The 21048-nt window shown below is 40.8% G+C and overlaps 1 protein-coding gene across 1 annotated transcript in view; it reads right to left on the minus strand.

Moving 5' to 3' along the window:
• SHC3 (SHC adaptor protein 3) overlaps positions 1–21048 on the minus strand; it is a 137895-nt gene that overhangs the window by 95719 nt on the left and 21128 nt on the right. The window contains exon 2 of the mRNA XM_037493644.2: positions 4575–4645. Within this exon, the coding sequence (XP_037349541.1) occupies positions 4575–4645 (71 nt within the window). The remainder of the gene's footprint in view (positions 1–4574; positions 4646–21048) is intronic.

Consider the following 21048-nt stretch of genomic DNA (forward strand, 5'->3'; position numbering starts at 1 on the left):
TAAATACAAATGCCAATGAAGGAGACACAGGGGTACAAAACCCTTCTGGTTGGTGTTACAACCAAAGTAATAATGTAGAAGTGAAGGCGAAGGACCCAGCTTGCCTTATCCAAAGACTGGATGCACTTGCCTGTTGGCAAGCTGGTGTTTTCAGAAAGAATTTTAAGCTGAGAAAACATGAACTCCTTCCCTGCCAGGCCTCACCCCTCTGGGGCTGCAAAAGGCTTAGCCTGTGAAACATGTTTAGAACAAGTAAATTTAGAATGAACCCACAAGGCTAAAATCACAAACTAGCCCTCCTGGATCTCAAACACGGAGGCTGGGTGGGGTCAACCATTCACACACCTAACCTGCTCTCCTTTCTAATTCTGAGAACCAAGCAGCCTCAGGGAAGATTTTTACAGATCCACAACTTTTTCTGGCACTTTGAACTTAAATCAATGTCAGTGGTGTTTGCTTTGTACTGAAAAAGAATTCTGGGACCCCGAAAATGGGCAGTCTGATAATAAAGATCATATTGGGGGTACAGGGAGAAGCCTCTGCACAGAGGCCTGCCTGGTTTTCTTCATCTCGTGCAAGGTGTAAAAAGCACACACCACTGAAACACAGCGTCTCCAAATGCCAGACCTCCCAAAGAACTACCTCTGGGTTTGCACAGCGACAGCCAGTCCTGCCCACTTGGTGCTCATGTAGACTTCATGCCATGTTCTCCAAGAGGAAACAATGACCCCAGACCTGAACAGAAGGTGCTCAGATCCCCACCATCTTGGGTATTTCCAACATTATTGCCATTGAACCCGGCTGTGGTACCCCGAAGCCAGGCAGCTGCACTCCTTACCTGCTCTTCTCCCTCTGCATCCATCTTCTGCCACCACAGCCCTCACATGCCCTGACGATGGCAGAGCCTCTAAAAGCAACACAAACATCTTGTTAGTATATGTGCCCTTCCCCTCCCACTGTATGCATCATTCCAACCCCCAGATGAACTTGTGATGAAATGGCCATGAGACACAGAAATGTTGGAGGCAAAATGGTGGAAGGGTCCCATGAAGTGGGTGAGCAGAGAGTTCAGGGTGCACAGCACACAGCCTACTCAGACCCTCTCAGACGGGAAGTCCATCAGGCACCCATCTCAGGGGAGGCCTCATGCACAGAGAGGAAATGCGCAGAGCTGGGATGGAAGGACACAGATGAGGACATCAGGGACTCAATGGAGGTGGAGGACTGTGGGGTAGTCGGGGGAGAGCTTTACCTTGGACTCTTTTTGGAGATCATTTATGGAACATTGGGAGCCAGGAGTGCGAATGCTCCTATACCTTCATGTCGACTTGAGAAGAGAGGGTGGGCAGAGTTGAGCTGTGCGAAGCTGCCCTCCCTGGGGCTGCAGATGGACCCTCTGTGCACTGGGCAGGCAAGGAGACCCCAGCAAGCCCAGCCAGCCCAGCTGCCACTCTCTGTGTATCCCAGGTATCCACAGTTCAGAGAGCACATGTGCCAGGCCTCTGCTCCCTTCTTTGCATCATTGGACATGCTTGCTATTTTGCTCAAAATTAAAGTCCTTTAATTTTTAACTGCCCAGGACTTTCAGACCAATGCCAAGTGAACACATTTCTCACCAGAGTCCTCACCTGAAACGTGCAACAGACAGGACCCCAGTGACAGAGCATTCCTGTGATGGCTAGCTGTGCACCTGCACCCAGCTGTGTGGCACCAAGTGACCAGTGCAGTTGGCCGACACTGAACTTCAAAAATGTGATAGCATCAGCAGTAAAAGTCCCCTGGCGGCCCCCTCAGCACAAGAGAGAAATTTTCCTTTCATTGACTTTGATTCTGGTTTTCAAATCAAAGGTATTTTATGCACATTCATAGAGAATTTTCACCATCCCCCCATTCTGGAGCAGACCCACCCCTCAGCTATGTACCTTTAATGGGTGTACACATTGAGGTCACGCTTACACAGGTGGGAAGTGTCAGAACTAGGCTTTGGTACATGTGACTCCTCCAAGCAGTGAGCACTGGTTAGTGTGAACAAGACAGCCAGCACCTCCGCCCAGCTTTAACCAGGCACTGATGCAGCTAAGTATGTAATCAGTTGCCATTTCCCAGATGGTTTTGAAAGGTATCTATCAGTAAAGCTTAATATTTCATGGATGATGTTATTGAAAGCACCACAATCAATCTAAATTCAGACACAGGAAAAGCTTAAAACTAACCTTGTTAGGGGGAAAGGATGCCCTGAACAAACTCCACAAATAGGTTTTATGGACTCCACCCCCACTCCAGATCAAAGATATCCAAGATATCAAGAAGTACAAATCCCATAACATCATCATCACTGAAGGGAAGGCTGCTGGGACCTGAGGGTGGAGTTAAGCATCCAGGCTTGGTATAAAACCAGACAGGTCGGCCTTGGGGGTCTCTTGGCTTTTCACCGGCTCTCAGCACGCTATTGGGCTTCCAGCTCAGCGGAACTGGTAGGACACATTCACCAATTTATCTCCCTCTCTTTCTGCCTGAGTTATTCATTTCCCCTTCTTTTGTAAATAAACATTTTATTAACCTTTTTGTGTATGCCTGCAGTTGAGTCTTATTATAAGTCCCTTTTAGGAGTCTCCAAAACATATATAACAAACTTGAAAGCAGTGGAACAGGTGACTTGAGATTTGTTATTTGCTAATGAAGATTTAATTTTTAAAAAAAAAAACATGGCTGGGGACCTTTTAGAAACAAGTTTTCCTACAGCCTGTGTGACATTCTTGATTACAACAGTAGCTTTCCCTACAACATTCAAGAATGTGTGTAGAATGTAAGTACATGTGGGGTAGAGTTCAATAATAGGCATAGTTAACACTCAATACCAGAGAGACCTTAAAAGCTCCAAGTGTACACAACATTGTGGATAATCCTCTCAGATGAAAGGCTTCTTTCTAGCATTGATTTTGTAAATTGTTTCCTACAAATTTGACAAAACTTAAATAAGAAAAAAGCCTGGCAAGAGGCAGAAAGCATCATGGAGGCAAGCACATGTGATTTGCAAAAAGTCTAAGAACCCAACAATTCTGGTACAGCCAAAATTCAACAATAAGTTTCCGAAGTCCAAGAATGGCACTCCACTCTGGGCATTTCTGAAATCTAAGCGGAATGATATTGGAAAAAAATACCCAAACCCCAGAGCCCACCTGTGTCCTGTCCATCACTTCCTTTTACTATGTTATTATTACTTGTGCCCATTTAGAGTCTACCCCCAGAGAATTCCAAGACCCTCATCAAGGGAGCATCAGGATTGCTCATTGTCATCCATTTGTCACCTCCAAGGAGTAGGATTTGATCTGTGTCCCTCAAACATCCCTTAGTCAGTTATGAATGTGACTTTCTCTCCAAAACTGGGAGGCCTGGCAGAAGAGGACACCCTGTGTTGGCCATAGATTGTGCATGCCCATAGAGCAGGAAATGCTCCATAAATGTATCAGGAGAATTAAAATGATGTGAGACCATCTCAGAAATTCTAGTATCCGTAAAGACAATTCTGCTAATACGGTCGACAGTTCTCATTAAAGATAACAGCCACCTACAAGGGAAGGTAACCATCATGCATTTCTGAACTTCCAGGCACATGGCATAGTGCACTGCCCATGGATATTGAGCTGTGCCTGCTTCTCTATAGGGGAGGTGAAGGAAGGATTGACTATGCAATATTCAAACTATTCTTTTAAATGATCTCACTTAAAGTGTCATTCCCTGGCCTTAGCAGTTTACATAAGTCATTTTCTACATGGAGAGGAATTCTTCCTGAGTCTAGATTGCTGCACTTAGTATAGAACAGTACCATCCAACAATGTATGCCTGAGTTGCTTTACAGAAAAGAGAAATATCAATCAGTGAAGAAGAGGTATTATTGTGATGCTTAAAACATAGAATTGGGATGTGTACATTATTTAGCAGTGAACTGCTATAAATAACTGTTTCCTGAAGCTCCATCTTTAGACTTGGGTTTGTTACCCCCAAAGATATATAACAGTGATTGGAATGAAATAAATATGATCTATTTTGTAACATCACTATTTAGATTAAACAAGCCACAATTATCAAAGCAACATCAGCTAATCACCATGAAAACATAGGTAATTCACAATCTAATCCTCTTCACAATGATTGAAATCAACATTTTTCTAAAGTTATATATTCTACTAGGCTATGAACTTTATTTTAAAAAATACAATGCTTATATAAAAAACTGCCCCTCAAGAAGTTAAGAAACTAGTTAATGGTAAATATATAAAAGTTTCAAAATCGTTGATCCCTTCAAGTTTCATATATTAAAGAAACAAACAAACAAATATTCCATTTCTCTGCAGCTTAATAATAAAAAAGCATGGAAGCTTGAAGTGTACTTCAGGGAGTTCATGTCTAGAGACATATCACACATCATGAACTCACAGATGTCCTGAAATACAGTGGCTGCTGCCTGCCTGCCCTTGTTCACCAGTCTCTCCCTCTGGAAACTTCTACACTGTTGATCTTTGCAACTATTCCTTCTGAAGTAAAAACATAGGAGTCCATTCAAGAGAGCTTACCTGGTAATTTGTGTTCTTGTACTGAAGTCAAGAGACCTCATTGAGCGCAGAACTTCAATGCACCCCAAGTACTATAAGGGAAAAAAATGCAAATCATGAGCCCTGGGAAGTAAGAGGCAGAGACAATTTCTAACTACATCAGAGGCATTTTTGGAAGCCCTACACATTTCTTAAATCACATCTTAATTTTATATTCATGGTGACTGGTTGTTCTGTTTCTATAAAAGCTATTATTTACACACATAAGAAAATATCCTGAGTGCTTAGAGTTGCTCTATAATTGACTTTTCTGAAAGCCATATTTTCATTTTATTTAGAAGTACATTCTAAAAAATTTTGTTTAGGTACAAACATGACCATGATGTATAAATCTTAAATGTATAATTCAATGACCATTTAAATACACTCTGCCTTGTAAGGACTACCCAAACCCCACCATCCCAACAGCACCTTTGTAATAATTTACAGTGCTTCTTGAGACTTGTAATTTTTAAAGAAAACATGAAAAACACTATAATACCACCATTTCCACAAGCATTAAACTTTACTACTTAATAAATATATTTTGGGTCCTTCTAATAACTATAATTTACCCTCAAAGATGCTTTATTTTTCATTACCAGAAAGTCTTCCTCTGTGTTATTTAACATAAATTTGTAGATGTTCAATTTATATGCCTAAATTTGTTGCTAAATATTTTATCCATTTAACACATGAAAATATATGTATACGTGAATACATAGACATAGCTAATGTTATAAACAACTAGAATGGTAGAGATATATTTGTGTCCCGATGTCCTTGGGGAATTTGAAGTGGTGTGTGTATGTCTATACCTTTAGAAAAATGTTGATTTCAATCATTGTGTCTATACAGAAAAGACTGCATTTGAATTATTCGGAAAAGCTGAATTTCAACCTGGCTTTCTCATTTCTTAGGTAACTTTAAGCATGTCTCTACAACCATAAAATGTGATGATTACTCCAAACATTGCATAGCTATATTAAACCACCAATAGCACATGACAGAGTTATTTCAACACCACTATCAAAGTGCATAGGTACCAAGATTAATACCTAAAATAAAAATTAAGTGACCACTAACATTGTAGGATTATTGATTATGACAACCAGTATAATAGACACAGGTAAAAACTAGGACAATATGAATACCACACCAAAGTCACAGAGCCACGCAATATCACCCCACCCCCACAGAGTAATGTGAACACCATGGTTTTACACTATGTCAAAACCATCAGTAACACTGCAGTGATACAGGAGTTCCACTATCACCAGTGCCACAGAACTATTATCAATACCACCACTGATAATTATCATTGATCAATATCACCATTACAGAATGATCTGAAGGCCACATTCAGTCTCACAGTTATGTTACTAGCAGGACCAAAGTGGCAGAGCACTGTGAATACCGACCTACCAGTATCACAGGTATGTGGCTATCACAATGACCACCGCAGGGTTATGTGGATTACATGACTAGTTGCATGGTTAATGTGTCCCAACTCCACCATCATAGAGTTGCATAAACATAAACACCATCACAGAATTATGCAAATAGCAACACCATACATACCGCCACATCTACCATACAGGATTATTTGAGCACATCATCGATACCATCTCAGATTTTAGGGAGCACAATCAACAATATTAAGGAGATACATGAATTCCACCACCACCATCACAGAGATGTTACAACCAATAGCCTCACAATTACATGAACACCTTAACCACCATTGCAGGGTGGAGCTATTTGAACACCACAACTGCCATGGAAATTAGGAAATGTAAGCACCAATATCGCGAAGATATGTGTCAACACCATGACTACAACCACAGAATGATGCAAATGGTACCACCTTCATGGGATTTTGTGAACGTCACCATCACCAAGGCAGATTTCTGTGAGTTTTGAGTAGCTTCCTGACCAGAGACACAAATTGACCTGAGTACTAACATAACTGACTTGAAGTCACGTTGTCAATACCAATGCCATCACGTCATGAAGTTGTGCAAATACCATGACTGAGTCACAGATATCTGACTTACACCTTCATTCTGTGACAAGATGTGTGAACAACACCATCCATGCTGCACAATTATGCAAATACCATGACAGGTTGCAGTTATGAAATAATGAATGAGCCACAGACAATGCTAATGTTGTGTAAACACAACTGCCACCAACACTGCAGGGTCATGTGAACACAACACCACCATCACATAGTTACTTGAATATCACCTCTTCATCATCACAGCAGTGTGTGGGTACCATGGACAAGATCACAGTCATGGGAATAACACCAGCAACAATGTCAAAAAATCATGTGAATACAATTATCCCAGTTGTAAATGATGTGTATGTATGCAAACAACAACATCATAACAAGGCTAGGTGGCTGCCCCGACTAGACTCCCAAGGATGCAGACATGGGGCTGTCACTACCCACAATGAATGATGTGAGTACCATGACCAACAGCACACATGTAAAGACCATGGTCCATATCACGATATTATGTGAACACTGTAACCAACAGCACAGGGCTGTTGGTAATGTAAATACTATGACCAACATCACAGCACCATCTGAATATCATCACCACTGCAGTTGTGGAATATTCTGGCCACCACAGCAAAGTTACCATGAGAAAATTTACACTTAAGAAGATACCACCTCGGGCCTCCCCGGTGGCGCAGCGGTTGAGCGCTGGGTTGCAAAGCTGCCGGCGACCTCTGCGGCGCTGGTTCGATCCCCGGCTGCTCCTCGGCCACCGAAGGAGGGTCCCACATGGCGCGCAGACCTCTCCTGCCGCCCGCTGCTCCCCTCAGCAGTGTACTTCGGTCCTTCTGCCTGCTCTGCTCCCCGCTCTGGCTCTGGTGAATTCTCTCACCCTCCCGCGCTTCTGACTGTACCCAGTGCTTGTATAAACAAAACGAACGAACAAACAAACAAATAAATAAATAAAAAAAAAACATGCCTCTAAAAAAAAAAAAAAAAAAAAAAGAAGATACCACCTCCATGGAAAATTATATGAACACCAACCATCATAGAGTTAGGTGAATATTGCCAATGCATTGCACAAGGACATCAATAACATGAATAATGTGTCAGGGTGATAGCCAATGGACACTAACCCAGAGTTGTGTGTACATGCATCACAGGATTTTATGAACACCACCATCACAGACTTACATATGTGAATTCTGTGAATAGCACTACCAGAGTCCCCTACTTGAATAGCACCACCAACAATAAAACCAAGCTCTGTGCATCCCATGACCAATGTAACAGAGTTATGGAACCAGGCCCACATGGCTATGTCAAGGCCTCACTACTGTCACGCACTTATGTAAGTGTTGGTACAGAGTCAAGTGATGAACACCACATTCACAGAGCCACCACCAATGACACAGAATTGACTCACCCTCCCAAAGGTCTGTGGTAATGTATGCTCTCACACTGATGACTAAGCAAGTTTATATCTCTCTGTTTGTCATAGCACCTTAAAACGTCAATCTTTGGAACCTCTTCCTACCACAAGTGTTCATAGCCCACTCCATCACTTTTCTTTCATGGGTTTCTACATTTTATCTACCACAAACTGTCACTGTAGTAATATTGTGGTAATTACTGTGATCACGTATGCTTGTGTGTCTTATCTCGCATGAGAAGGTCTGACTGGTGCCAGTTTTTTACAAATATTCCCCTAAATTTTATTTTAACCATATTCATTTATTATTTATTTATCTATGTATTCATTTATCGAGGTGGCTCATTTAATGATTTTCTTTTAATTTATTTGGAATTCATCTATACAGGACTTGACATGAGTTATAATATTTAGCCTCCAGTGGACCATTGCTTATATAAGTACCACTGATTTAATAATCCAGGCATTTCTTCCTAAATTGGTATCTCAACTTCATGGTATATTAAGTTCTTATTTCTGTATGAACTTTACCTGAATTTTCTGTTGCACTTCATTTGCAATTTTTCTGTCTTTTGTCTACATTCTTCCTTAGGAACGTTTGTTCTTCATTTTGCAAAGTTCCTCCACTCCTTAAAAACCATTTGAATTACAATGAAATTTTCGTGTCATCTTGCTTTTAAGTTTTTTATCCATAATCATCAGAATTGCTTCTATCTATTTGGTCTTTGCTAGTTGAGAAAATTTATTAGTTTAAAATATAAATAGACAATTCACTCAACAGATTCCAGAGATGTGAAAAATTGAAGAATTATGCAAACTGGACAAGGGAGCCCAGAAAACCTCCCAGAACCAAAGAAAAACTCCTAATGACAAAGAGATGGAAACAACAAAGAGATGGAAACAGCAAAGAAAGAGAAAAATCTGAGTTTAGATTCAGAAGTTCCTACATCTGCCTCATAGGAATTCCAGAAAAAAGAAATGAAAACATGGAAGGAATGAAATAATCAAGAATAAAACATTTAGCGTTAGAACGAAAGTTTATATTTTCAAACTCCCCGTATTTCAAGAAGAAATATGAAAAAAGATTCACTTGTGGACACACAGTAGCTCAATTTCTGGACAAAAGATTAAGAGAAAAACATCCCGTGAGGGGAAAAAGAAAACAGGTTTCTTATTAAAGAAGTTCTCTTCAGCACCAAATACAAGAGGACAAATAATACTTTAACAAGTCTGAAAAGGAGAAGTATTGAACAAAGAATCTCATATCCACCCAAACTAGCATTCATGTGGGAGGGCAAAGGAGGACTCAGAAAGTTATCCACCCACGGACACTCTGAAAGAATCTTCCAGAAAAACAATGAATAGAAAAATGATGAGGATGTGGGCTATGAGAAACAAGGATAAGAAAGGAATCAACAGAAGTTACAGGTACGCCTCATGCCTTAATAGTTATTGACACATAGCGTTAAATATGTACTTTTTCACAATGATGAGGAACAAAAATCTCAGAAGATCTCAACAAGGGTGTTGGAACAGACATCAAACAGGAGTTGAAAGGAGAGGGGGGCTCGCCATGGCTGTTGGGCTTTGTAGAGGCAGGTCCAGACATGACTCAACAGGAAGGTATAACTTTAAATATATGAGCAACAAATAAACAGGAAAATAAGAATGAAATGATTGACTTCTAAACTAAATAACTCAGTCAGCAAGAGGAAGAAAAACTGCACAAATGAAAAAAAAAAAATGAAATAAGAGAAATAGGTGCAAACACCTAGAAATGACACCTATCATGAATGTGTGAAAACTGCCAATCAAAGGTCAAAGCTTTATCCCAAGATTAAAAATATACCTGTGTTAAGGAAAGTGACAGAGACAATTCTAGGAAGGTAAAACAGATGCAATATCCGGCAAGTGTTGGCAAAAGAAAAACAGCAATGTAATGGGGAAAATAGCTATAATCACTAAAAGAAAAAACATAAAATGATCTTAAGAAGAAATGTGCAGGACCAAACAGAAGAAAACTTCAGTATCATATAAATAAATAAAAGAAAAACTGCATCTATGAAAAAATATAACATGATTTCTCCATTAAAAAGTTTAATACTAAAAATATGCCAATTCTCCCCCAATTTAATCTGCAATTTTACTGTAATGGCAGTGAAAAATCCCAACAGGATTCTTTCCATGGAACTTGAAAAATTAATGCCATGGTTTATGTCATAAAGGTCGATCCCTGAGAATATAAATAAATTTGTGAAGAACATAAAAATGTTAAGGAATTCATGAAAATTACATATTGATACAGGAATAGAAAAATCATATAAAGAACTGGAACAGGACCATAAGAAAAGGATGCATTTCTATACCTGTGGGAGTCACTGAAGCAAAGATGGGCCAATCAGGAGTTGGAATGATGCGATTAGGTGGACTTTTGGAAAAGACTATATGGATCACAGGCCCTGCCCTGCCCATGCTGGTATGTGTGGATATGTGCGGCATGTGTCACGCACATGGTGGTATGTGAATGGCATGCCCTCTCAACATGCCCACTGTACCCCATCCACAAAGCCAGTCCCTTAGGATGAAAGAGCTAAAGCAAAGAAATAAACTTACAGAAGCATTACGAGCAAATAGAGAATAGCATTTCTCTAAAAAGACCTACAATTCAAAGGCCTTCTGTGAGCTCACGAAAATTAATAACTTTTTATGGAAAAGACAAATGACATGAAAAGGCCAGTGAGAGCCTGAGAAAATACAATAAATTTAACAGAAAAAAAAAAGATCTAATGCCCAAAGTACTCAGTTTCTGTGAGTCATTAAGAAGCTCCATAGAAAAAGAAAGGGACAAAGGATATCAACAGAGAGAGGGAGACAGAGTGTAAAGACCTGTGACGAGAAAAAAAATAAAATAAGCACCAGAAAGAGAGAACTTTTCACCCAGCAATGGTCAACTTCGGTGGGGAAGCAGGTAATGGCTTTCTTGCATGTTCTCCTAGCAAGTATGATTTGGTGAGCCCTTTCTGGAAGACACTTGAGAAAAGCCTCTGGATATGCTTGCCCTTGGACCCAGGAATGTTATTTGTGGAACTCTTATTCATGCATAAATGTGTGGAATTGTATATGTAAATTCTGCATTACTTCTTTGCCTGTAGAGGGAAAATTTGAAAACCCTCCTCAAATGTTCATCAATAAATGTATGGTTAAACACACAGGGCACGTCCAAACTGTCATCCCAAAACCAGCCATTTTTTTAAATGATTTATCCAACATCACCAGGAAACACTGTTCCTTCCTCCATATTCTCTTGCAAATCACACAGTCAGCCCAGATCCAAGGGGAGGGGACCACCCAAGGGTGAGAGCATGATGAGGCTTGGGTCGCTGGAGCTGCCTTTGGTGACATGAGGGAGGGGCAGGAAAAGCAGGGGGCCCTTTATCTCTGGATGTTTCTTTATTGTTTAACATTGTTTAACAAGAATGTGTTTATTATTTATGCAATTACAAAATAATGAAAAATGTTTAATTTTTCCACCGAAAATGACCGTGTTTTATAGAATTGAATCTTCATGCTACGAAGCCCTGCCTTGGACAGACACTCCTTTCCCCTCTAAGTTTAACAATCCATGATATTTATGTTTAACTAACTTCTTATTAGTTTTAACCAGTTCCTTGCCCTGCAGTACAAGGGCAAAAGACCTCACTTCAAAGAGACTTCAAAAAAAAGCCAAGGAAGAAAACTTGCAAAGACGATGTCAGAATTGCAGACCGTCATCAGACAAGTGAAAAAAACAGCCACGGTGCCCCAAGTCCCTGGAGGCTGACATTGCAGGAACAGGCGTGTTGACCCTCACCCAGTCTTCCTTTCATGTCCTGGGAACTCTAGTTAAATACCCCTGCACTCCGCTAGTGAGCAGGACGGTGGTCTTTCAGACCCTATTCTGCTGCCCTCTGTTGTCAGTTATCAACAAATTGATAAAGCTACTTTTCTTCTCCTCAACCTCTGTTCCTTTTATTGGCCAGAGTTCCCCAAGGCCGGGATTCCAGCAAGACGACTGTAATTACAAGAGATCTGGAATCACCCTCCTTGACCCTCCAAAGAGCCACCTGTCCTGAAGATGCCGCGGACACTGAAGTGAAGTGGCAGTGACGCCAACTCACCTCTCTGGTGGACTAGTTCAGTGAGGGGCATCGCAGAATTCCATTTCCTGGCCTCAGTGCTCAAGCAAGGGTGGGTGTGTGAGCCCCACCAGGCCAAAGACTCACAGAATTTCCTGGACCATCTACTGTCCAGGGATGACAAGATCCAATACTGCTGCTGTGATCCAATACTGTACTGTTCCTTAGCCCCTAGACCTTCCTGGCCAGAGTAAGCTAGGAGACTGTATGAAGAATTGACCCTGAGATTTCTACTCTGTCCATTAGAGGAATCTTCTAAGGCTCATTTGGGGTTATAGTGTGCCTGGTATGGTTCATGAGTAGAGATGTCATTATGCTAGGCCTGCGAGGACTATTCTATCTTGCGAGTCTATTCTATCTTGGGCACTCTAAGCGTACTGACTTCTAAGCTCTGGTACTGGGCAAAAAAGTGTTTCTTAAATGACTTTTAAAATACCTAGATCATAATTAATTTGTAACTATCAATAAGCATTTGTTTGCTAATTACAAGTAAAAATCTCCTGCATGGTCATGCCATCAATTAATAAGCACTTAGCCTCACCTGTTAAGACAATTAGGTAGAGAGAAATTGAACAGGACTCCTAGTACCTTCAAAGAATTTACCTAAGCTCAACACAAGCTCAAGTGTGGATGCTTCCATTTAACATGTGTAACAGCTTTTCAGTTTACTTTTCTTTTTTTTTTTCCTTAGAGTTTGTTTTCCTTAAGTAAGAACAGGGATAGCAATATCTATTTTCTGGATTCGCTGAAGTACAAAACCCAGCAGTAAAGTCTCTCACACAACTGCTGGACTATGTGTGGCCCAAGACATCATAATATTATTTAAACACATCTGCACTCTTCCCAATGCACCTTCATACACATGGCTGAGAGCTGAGCTACAATCTGCACCTAGTTAGAAATGACATGTGCTTACTGTTTGATTTCTTCAAATTCTAGATTACCTTAAGGGTTCCAGAACATTATGCTTTTAGGACCTTCCTGCACTAAGCCCTAGATCATTTGTCCCAATTAGGGCATCCAAACAAGCCCAAGTCTTAGAAAACTGGTGGTACGACAATGGCAGATAGACTGTGCAAACCCAAGTCCACAATATTAAGATAAAATAATTTCAATCAAGTATCTGAAGGCTTTCTTTGAGAAAGAAGAATATGGGCAAACAGCACTATTATTAAAAATAATAACTCAAGGGCACAGAATAAAATTAGCTTTCTGAATGAGATGCATTAAAAGCAAAATATGTAGGGGTGGAGACAGAGTTCCTATAACAGAAATGAAATGTCACTGATAGAATAAACGGAGTTAGCTTGTTATAGGATTCAAAGAAATAATGTGGGTGTGCAGGCAAAAAACCAGAACCAGCAGAAAAGCTGCAAGCAGCAGAAAAGCTGAAAGATTTTCCATCAAGACCTAAGAAAAGAGTGATAGCTGCCAATCACATGAAAACCAAAGCCGTTCTGTACAAGTGGCATGATTAAGACGCTTCCTGCAACTCTAGGTCTGAACTGGCTACAAGTGAGCGGGCAGAGCAGGAAGCCAAAAAGGGAGAGATAAGTCACAGATACGTCACCCTGTGCAGACTCTGGTGGCTCTCGCCTCAGTCTAGAAAGCCATGAGCAGCCATCTCAGAGGTCCATGGGAACCTGAGGACAGGGGTCGTGGTGATCTGAGGACAAGGGTGACATCAGAGCTCTCCTGGCAGCAGGTCTACCCTGCAGTTTAAGAGGTAAAGAGGATTGGAAGAGAGAGGAAGCACAGCTAGAGCCAGAGTTACAGAAAGTGCCCTTGGGATCTGGGTAGTTAGGGACAGTGGAACCTGGGTCCAAGTAGATCAGAAAGTTGTCAAGAGCTGCATTAGGCTGGCAGCTGAAACCTGGACCCACAAGAGGATTCCCCAATTCATCCCACTCCAGGACCTAGGGCAGAGTCTTTTGCAAGGTTGGTTAGCGTGTCCATGTACATTGTAAATGACAAAGCAATACTCAAATTATAAATACCTGCCTCAAAGGGGATGCAGCACTGAAAACATCCAGACCCTCAAAGCGCTGCTGCAGCCTACAGGGGACCTTGAGGACCTCAAAGCGCTGCTGCACCTACAGGGGATCTTCAGGGCAGATGGGAGTAGTTCAGTGGTGTTGCAAGTCCTCATACATGTGCTTCAGGACCACAGCCAGATCAGTTTTCACAAGGATGATTCATCCCTAAAGGATCTTGTTTTGTGTGTGTGTGTGTGTGTGTGTGTGTGTGTGTGCGTGTGTGTAGTTTGATTATAAAGGACATGGTGAAATACGCCTGGCATGCCCCAGGGAGTGTGCTAGGGGAAAGAAGAGAAGTCAACTTTATTTCACGTTTTTCAAGATTTTGAAACTTCTTTTTTGGTAAAGAGCATGCACTACTCCTACAATAAAAAATCTTAAATATTTGTATAGACACAGAGAAAAAATATAAAGAGACTCAAAACAGTACTTTTGCTATAGAAGCTTCACTTCTGAAATTATGACACAAGAAATGGACCTTATCTTTCCTTCCAAAAAAGCCTCATGGCATAGATAGTCTATAAGTTGTCATTTATTACTATAGCAACAAAGAAACTAACTAAACCCAACTCAGCAGATGGGTCAGCGTGGTCTTCAATCTGCTATTGGGCTGTGTCTTATCGCGTGTCTGTGGAGACTAATTACTGGAGGAGGGATGTGAATGGCCAGTAGAAGAAAACAAACTACATATAACCAATTCCTCCAAAATCAACATATGAAAATGGGAGGGATAGTACCAAAATGCCCACTATACGAGCAAATACTGTGCTTCCAACATGCTGACCACTCACATGAGGTGTCATCTTCACACCAGCCCCTGCCACAGGTACACTGACAGCCTCTTGCCACATGAGGAAGGCGTCAGAGCAGGGACAGGGAATTTCCAGATCTAGAGACTGTCCCCAAATTAAACTTCATTAGCACTGAAAGCCATGCAATTTAAAACCACAATGAGATAGTGAGAATTGGAAAAATTGGCAGGTATAATGACGTCAGTATTGACGGAAATGAGAAGAAACAGCACTTTTTTATGGATTGTTGGCAGAACAGTAATTGGTACAGCCAATAATTCAAAACTCTGGATGTGCACGATACTCTTTGACCCCTCAACTTCTCTAATGGAAAATTACCCGAGGGAGAGTCTCACATACTTTAAAAGGGGCGCACAGATTTTCACTCCGGTTGTTTCTATTTGGAAGAAATTAAGCAAATCGTGGTTGAGCCAAACAGAAAGAAAAGGATGAATCTACTTTTGGGTCACCCACATTCCTGTTGAACAGCTCTCCTTGTGAGTAGGGATCACAGGTCATCTCCTCCTACCCCAGGCCCCTAGGTCATGTCTTCCCGGAGTAAAATAATAATGGTGATTATAATAATGACAATATTAGCTTCAGGAAAATATGCATTCTCTGATACCATTTCTGTTAAATGTTAAAACCAAACAAAAGATACCTCACAAAAGCCCATACTTCAAGTAGCATGTAGAACTGCATGAATGCATGCACATGCACAGGGGAAAAAAGCCTACAAAACAGGCACCTGTAACTGCATGGACCACTGGGAAGGACTCTAACACCCAACAGTGGTGAGGAGGGACTTTCACTTTTTCATTCTATAAACATCTTACGGTGTTCATTGTTTACAACTGAAATGTTTCCACGTGTTACTTAAGCAATTACAAATAATTACATCACTAAAGGCAGTTAGAAAAAACAGATGTGCTCAGAGCCGCATTAAGGCATCCCTGCAAGAGGAAGCCGATCAGAACAGGACTGAAAAACATGAGCTGGGCAGAGGGCTGACGCAAGAGTGCTGAGCAGCATACAGCTCCATCCTGGTTTCTGAACCAGTGCTTCAGGGGATATGATTAAATGATTAGCTTGGAGTCTCCAAGGCCACTCCTAGTGATGGGCACTGGCCCCCCAACACACTGCTGGCTCACACATGGAGGCACATTGGGGAATAGACCACACAAACACCACTAGCACAAAAGAACAGAGATGGGATGAGCAAAGGGACACTTAGAGATGAGGAAGATAGGCTCAGTCATTCTAAGACCCATCACTCAGACATTCTAACACCCATCAAAACAAGATACAAATGTAGGAACACAGAGAAAAGAAGTAGAGAAAACTTTCTCAGAACAGAAGATCCAAGTGATCCTTTGAAACACTGCAAGTGCTGAGCAAGATCAAAAGTCAAATGACCCAAAAACTTCCCTGTCTGGGTGTAATGTCAGTAAAATGAGCTGGAGAAAAATCTCGAAGATTCAGATGTAATGGGGGAGTATTGCATTACTTCAAAAAGAATGAGATACAACAATGTGACTATACTTAGTGCCACTGAATTGTACACTTAAAATAGTTAAAATGGCAAATTTTATGTATATTTTATTGCATTCTCAAAGAAACACATGCATAGATAAAAAGAATGAGCAGATGGACAATAGATGTCTTAACAGAAACTTTAGATGCAAAAGACAATGGAGCAATGTCTCCAAAATTCCAAAGGAAATTAACTTTAGGACCTAGGATTCAGCATCAGATAAACTGTACTATAGGCTGAGGGGAAAGCAGAAAACTTTCTCAGATATGGATAGATTCAGAAAGTTGCCCACCCGGAAACTCTCTTGGAGAGAATTACTTGAGCTTGTACTCAAGCAAGAACAGCAATAAGGGCCTCCCTGGTGGCGCAAGGGGTTAAGACGCAACCTATGAGGCTATTGCAGCCACTGCAGCACCGAGTTTGATCCCAGCCAGCAAGCTACCCACATGGTTCAGCGGACCCCTCCTGTCTAACCCACTGCTCCCCTCAGCAGTGTATTTCAGTTGATCTGCCTGTTCTGCTCCCCAATCTGTCTCTGGTGAATCCTCTCACCCTGCCCCACACCTCTGGCCTATACCCCAGTTCTTGTATGCATAAATAAACAAATCTTTAAAAAAAAAAAAGAACTGTCATAAATCCTGAGGGAGGTGGAGTAGGAGAGGGAAGACTAGGAAGCAAGACACAATCTTTATCATCAGTGAAATTAACTGTCATGCCTAAATGTCCCTCAGTTGTGTTTTCATATATAATAATCTGGAACTAAAGTCCCATGTGACGATGAAGGGTAATGATAGGATACAGTCTCTTGTCTCCTTTGGACTAGAATATTAAACCAAGTATTAAAAAATACTGTTCAACCTTGTGCATTATATCTTAAGCTAATTTTGAGTGGCAGATGCACACACTACAGGTGGCCAATTTCATTAGTGAGGAATGCATGCTGAACCATGTGTACACATGATACTCCACCACCACCATAACCAGGTAGTAAAGTGGGAAAAATAATATCAAGTGTGGGTAGGATGTGGAGCAATAGGAACTCTCCTTCACAGCTGGCAGGAGTGTCAATTGGGCAAACAATAGGGAAAACTGGCTTTTTCTCCTGGAGCTGAACATGTGCATACCCTATGACCCTGCAATTCCACTCTGAAGAAGTGAAACCATTTGCCCACAGAAGGAATGTACAGGTGTACCTCATTTTTCTGCATTTTTCTTAATTGTGCTTCACAGAAATTCGCTTTTCACAAGTTGAAGGTTTGTAACTGCCCTGTGATGAGTCAATTTCCAACAGCTCAGATAATGTTTAGCATTTTTTAGCAATATTTTTAATAGAGGTACATATATTGTGTTTTTAGACATAATGCTATTGCACACTTAGTAGACCACAGTCTAGGGTAAACATAATTTTTATACGCACTGGAAAACAAACAAAAAAATCATGTGACTTGCTTTATTACAGTATTCACTTTAATTGCATTGTCTGAAACTGAACCCAATAGATCTCCAAGGTGTGCCTGTACAAAAATATTCTTAGCAGGGGCCTCCCAGGTGGCACAGGGTTTAAAGACACAGGGCTATTAAGCTATTGGCAGCCACTGCAGCAAGAGTTCCATCCCTGGCCAGGGAGCTGACCCTCATGGTGAGCAGACCTCTCCTGTCTCACCTGCTGCTGCCCTCAGCTGTGTCTTTCAGTCAATCTGCCTATTCTGCTCCCCACTCTGTCTCTGGTGAATCCTCTCACCCCCCTGCACCTCTGGCCTGAACCCCAGTTCTTGTATGCATAAATAAATAAATCTCTAAAAAAATATTCATAGCAGAATTATTCATAATAGCCCCAAACTGGAAAGAAAACCAAACATCATCAACAGTGGAACAAATAGTTATATATATATTCACGCAACTGGTGATAATACAGAATGAGGATGAGACCCTCAACTACATTCATTGACTTATGTCTGCAACTGGAAAAAAAGAAAAAGGTCCTTCAACCATGCCCGTCATTCAGTAAATGCAGACATGAGCCTCAGCACTGGGTAGGACCCACTGAACAAGGCAAAGTCCTCTACTTACTGAGCCTGGAAGAGTAGGATATATATATATGTTATATTGTTATAGGTTATATAGGTTATATTGTATATAACCTACATATAGGTTATATATATCCACTAATATATATATTAGTATATATAATTTTTATATAATATGAACATATGAATATATAAATTTATATTTATAAATTATAAATAAATATAAATATATGTAAATTAAAGATAAATATATATAATTCACTTATATATATATTCACTAATATATATATTCAATAATATATATATGTATATATATATATTAGTGAATACATCAGTCTACACTTCACCCGCCTACTGGTTTCACGGACCAACTCCCTACCTAAACTGCCCAACCAGATTTTTCATCCACACATTTCTAGCGTCCCATGTCTCCTGTCTGCATCCCTTCTTCCCTGTCCTCCCTTCCTGGGATCCTTTCAATCCTTAATGGTCCACATCAAATATTATCACCAAGTCCCTCCCTGAGGAGCAGTGGTCCTCATCCTGTGCGAGCTCTCTCTCCTTCTGTCGCTGTTGACCTCCTTCCTGTTTGCACGATGACTTTTTCAATTTTTTATTATGTCACAATGCTTGGTCCAGAGAAGGTAAGGAAGTCATGCTGCCAAAATTTCAAAATAGAGAACATTTAAACTCTTCAGTCCCTCTGCCATTGTTATCCTCACCCTCCCTGTCAATTCCCTAACACCCCAGTTTGCCTCCAAATATAGAGGTAGTGCTCTGGACCACCTCCCCAAACATCATCCCCAAACTCAGCTCAGGCCCCAGCGCCATCCGAGAATCCCTCACTCCGAGGAATCTGTGTCTTTATTCCTCCTTGCATTGCCAATATCTCAATGGAGTTGGAACAAAATAAATGTTTGTTGAACACATTCATCAAGGGTTAACCAAGTTAAAGAGGCTCTCAACATCCCTCCAGTGATCAGAATTAGAAAGCTTATAAAACTTCATTTGATAATGCAAGAATCTCATGAATCACAATTTTTTCATTAACTTTTTATTTCACTTATTAATACCAATTTGTACTGGCTTGTGATATGTCATGTACTTGGAACAGTCTCTAACTGTGTTTCCCTGAAATTATTCTGGAATGTGGATATTTTTCTGTCAAACAGGGCTTTCCCTGTAGCTGTATTAATCCAAATCAATGTCTGAGACTATGTATTTGCAGTTAAAGAGCAATGGGTGGGGAGGGTGGGGTAGTGGCTCTTAACAGAAAGATAGGGATAAGTGGTGCATTTTATTTGCCACAAATATGTTTGTAATTATTTCAAAATTTAAAAAAAAAAACAAATTTAAGGAAGAAAAAAATTAGACCATAACATTATTACAATAAATTTCAAAGTTTTTTCTCCATTTATCTAGCTGCCAATTTCTCACCCCTCTGTTACAGGATCCTGGAAATGGACACAGGGAACACTTTACTGGAGCTATGGGTGCATTTCCTAAAACATCAATAAATTGACATTTTTCCAAATTGAATCAACGCTTAGAGTTTCCTAATGATTAATTATAATATTAAATGGAATATCTATTTTGTAAGTTAACTGCCCAATCACTAAGTCTAAATGTTAACCGGGGTGTGCCTTTTAAGCTAAATATTCCACAATTCAGCACTTATCTAGTTCTTCTATACGAAAAGCCCTCTAATATAAAATTGAACAAGGAAAACTACTGACCCCCAAATTCCACTCCTGTCTTATGTCCCTGTGAAAACATGAGGTTAAGCTCTGTGAAGGGCACCTCACTTTTGCAGATCCAGGAAAGGCAAAATCCCTTTAAACTTGCAGGTACTCCTGCATTTCACCTAAGAGTAAGAGGAGAGAGGACTTAGGATGTGCACAGTCAAGGTTACAGACATGGGACGCTAGAAGGTTGCTGGCCTCCGGGGTGATCCTCAGCAAACTACTCAGCCTTTAGAATGTGTGTTTCCTCCTATGTTGATAGGGTTGTGGGAAGAGTGGATTTTAAACAAGTGGCACTACAACACAAGTTATTAATGCCAGCGTTATGTACTATTTTCTGGATATGAACTCTTGCTGCACAATACGTTCCTATAAGCATCTCCTGTGGCTTTTCATACAACTTGTACCATTTTTCACATCTGCCTATGGTGTTTGACAGGACCTTCCCCCCAATCTTTGCCAATAGCACGGAGTGGTTCATTTCCATTTTGTTATTGATCTGAATATCATCATTTTTCAAAATGAACTTTATTGCTTCAGAAATGAGATTGTATTTAAACCGTCAGGCCTTGGGCCTCCCTGTTGGCGCAGCAGGTTGAACGCAGCTGGTTGAGCGCAGCGCTGTGAAGCTGTCCGCAGCCTCTGCAGTGCTGGTTCAATTCCTCGCTAGCCAGGGAGATGCCCACATGTCGCGGCAGACCTCTCCTGTCT

This window comes from Talpa occidentalis, unplaced genomic scaffold (genome assembly GCF_014898055.3).
Source record: "Talpa occidentalis isolate TD23 unplaced genomic scaffold, MPIMG_talOcc4v2.1 talOcc4.7, whole genome shotgun sequence".
In the NCBI taxonomy this organism is placed as follows: domain Eukaryota; kingdom Metazoa; phylum Chordata; class Mammalia; order Eulipotyphla; family Talpidae; genus Talpa; species Talpa occidentalis.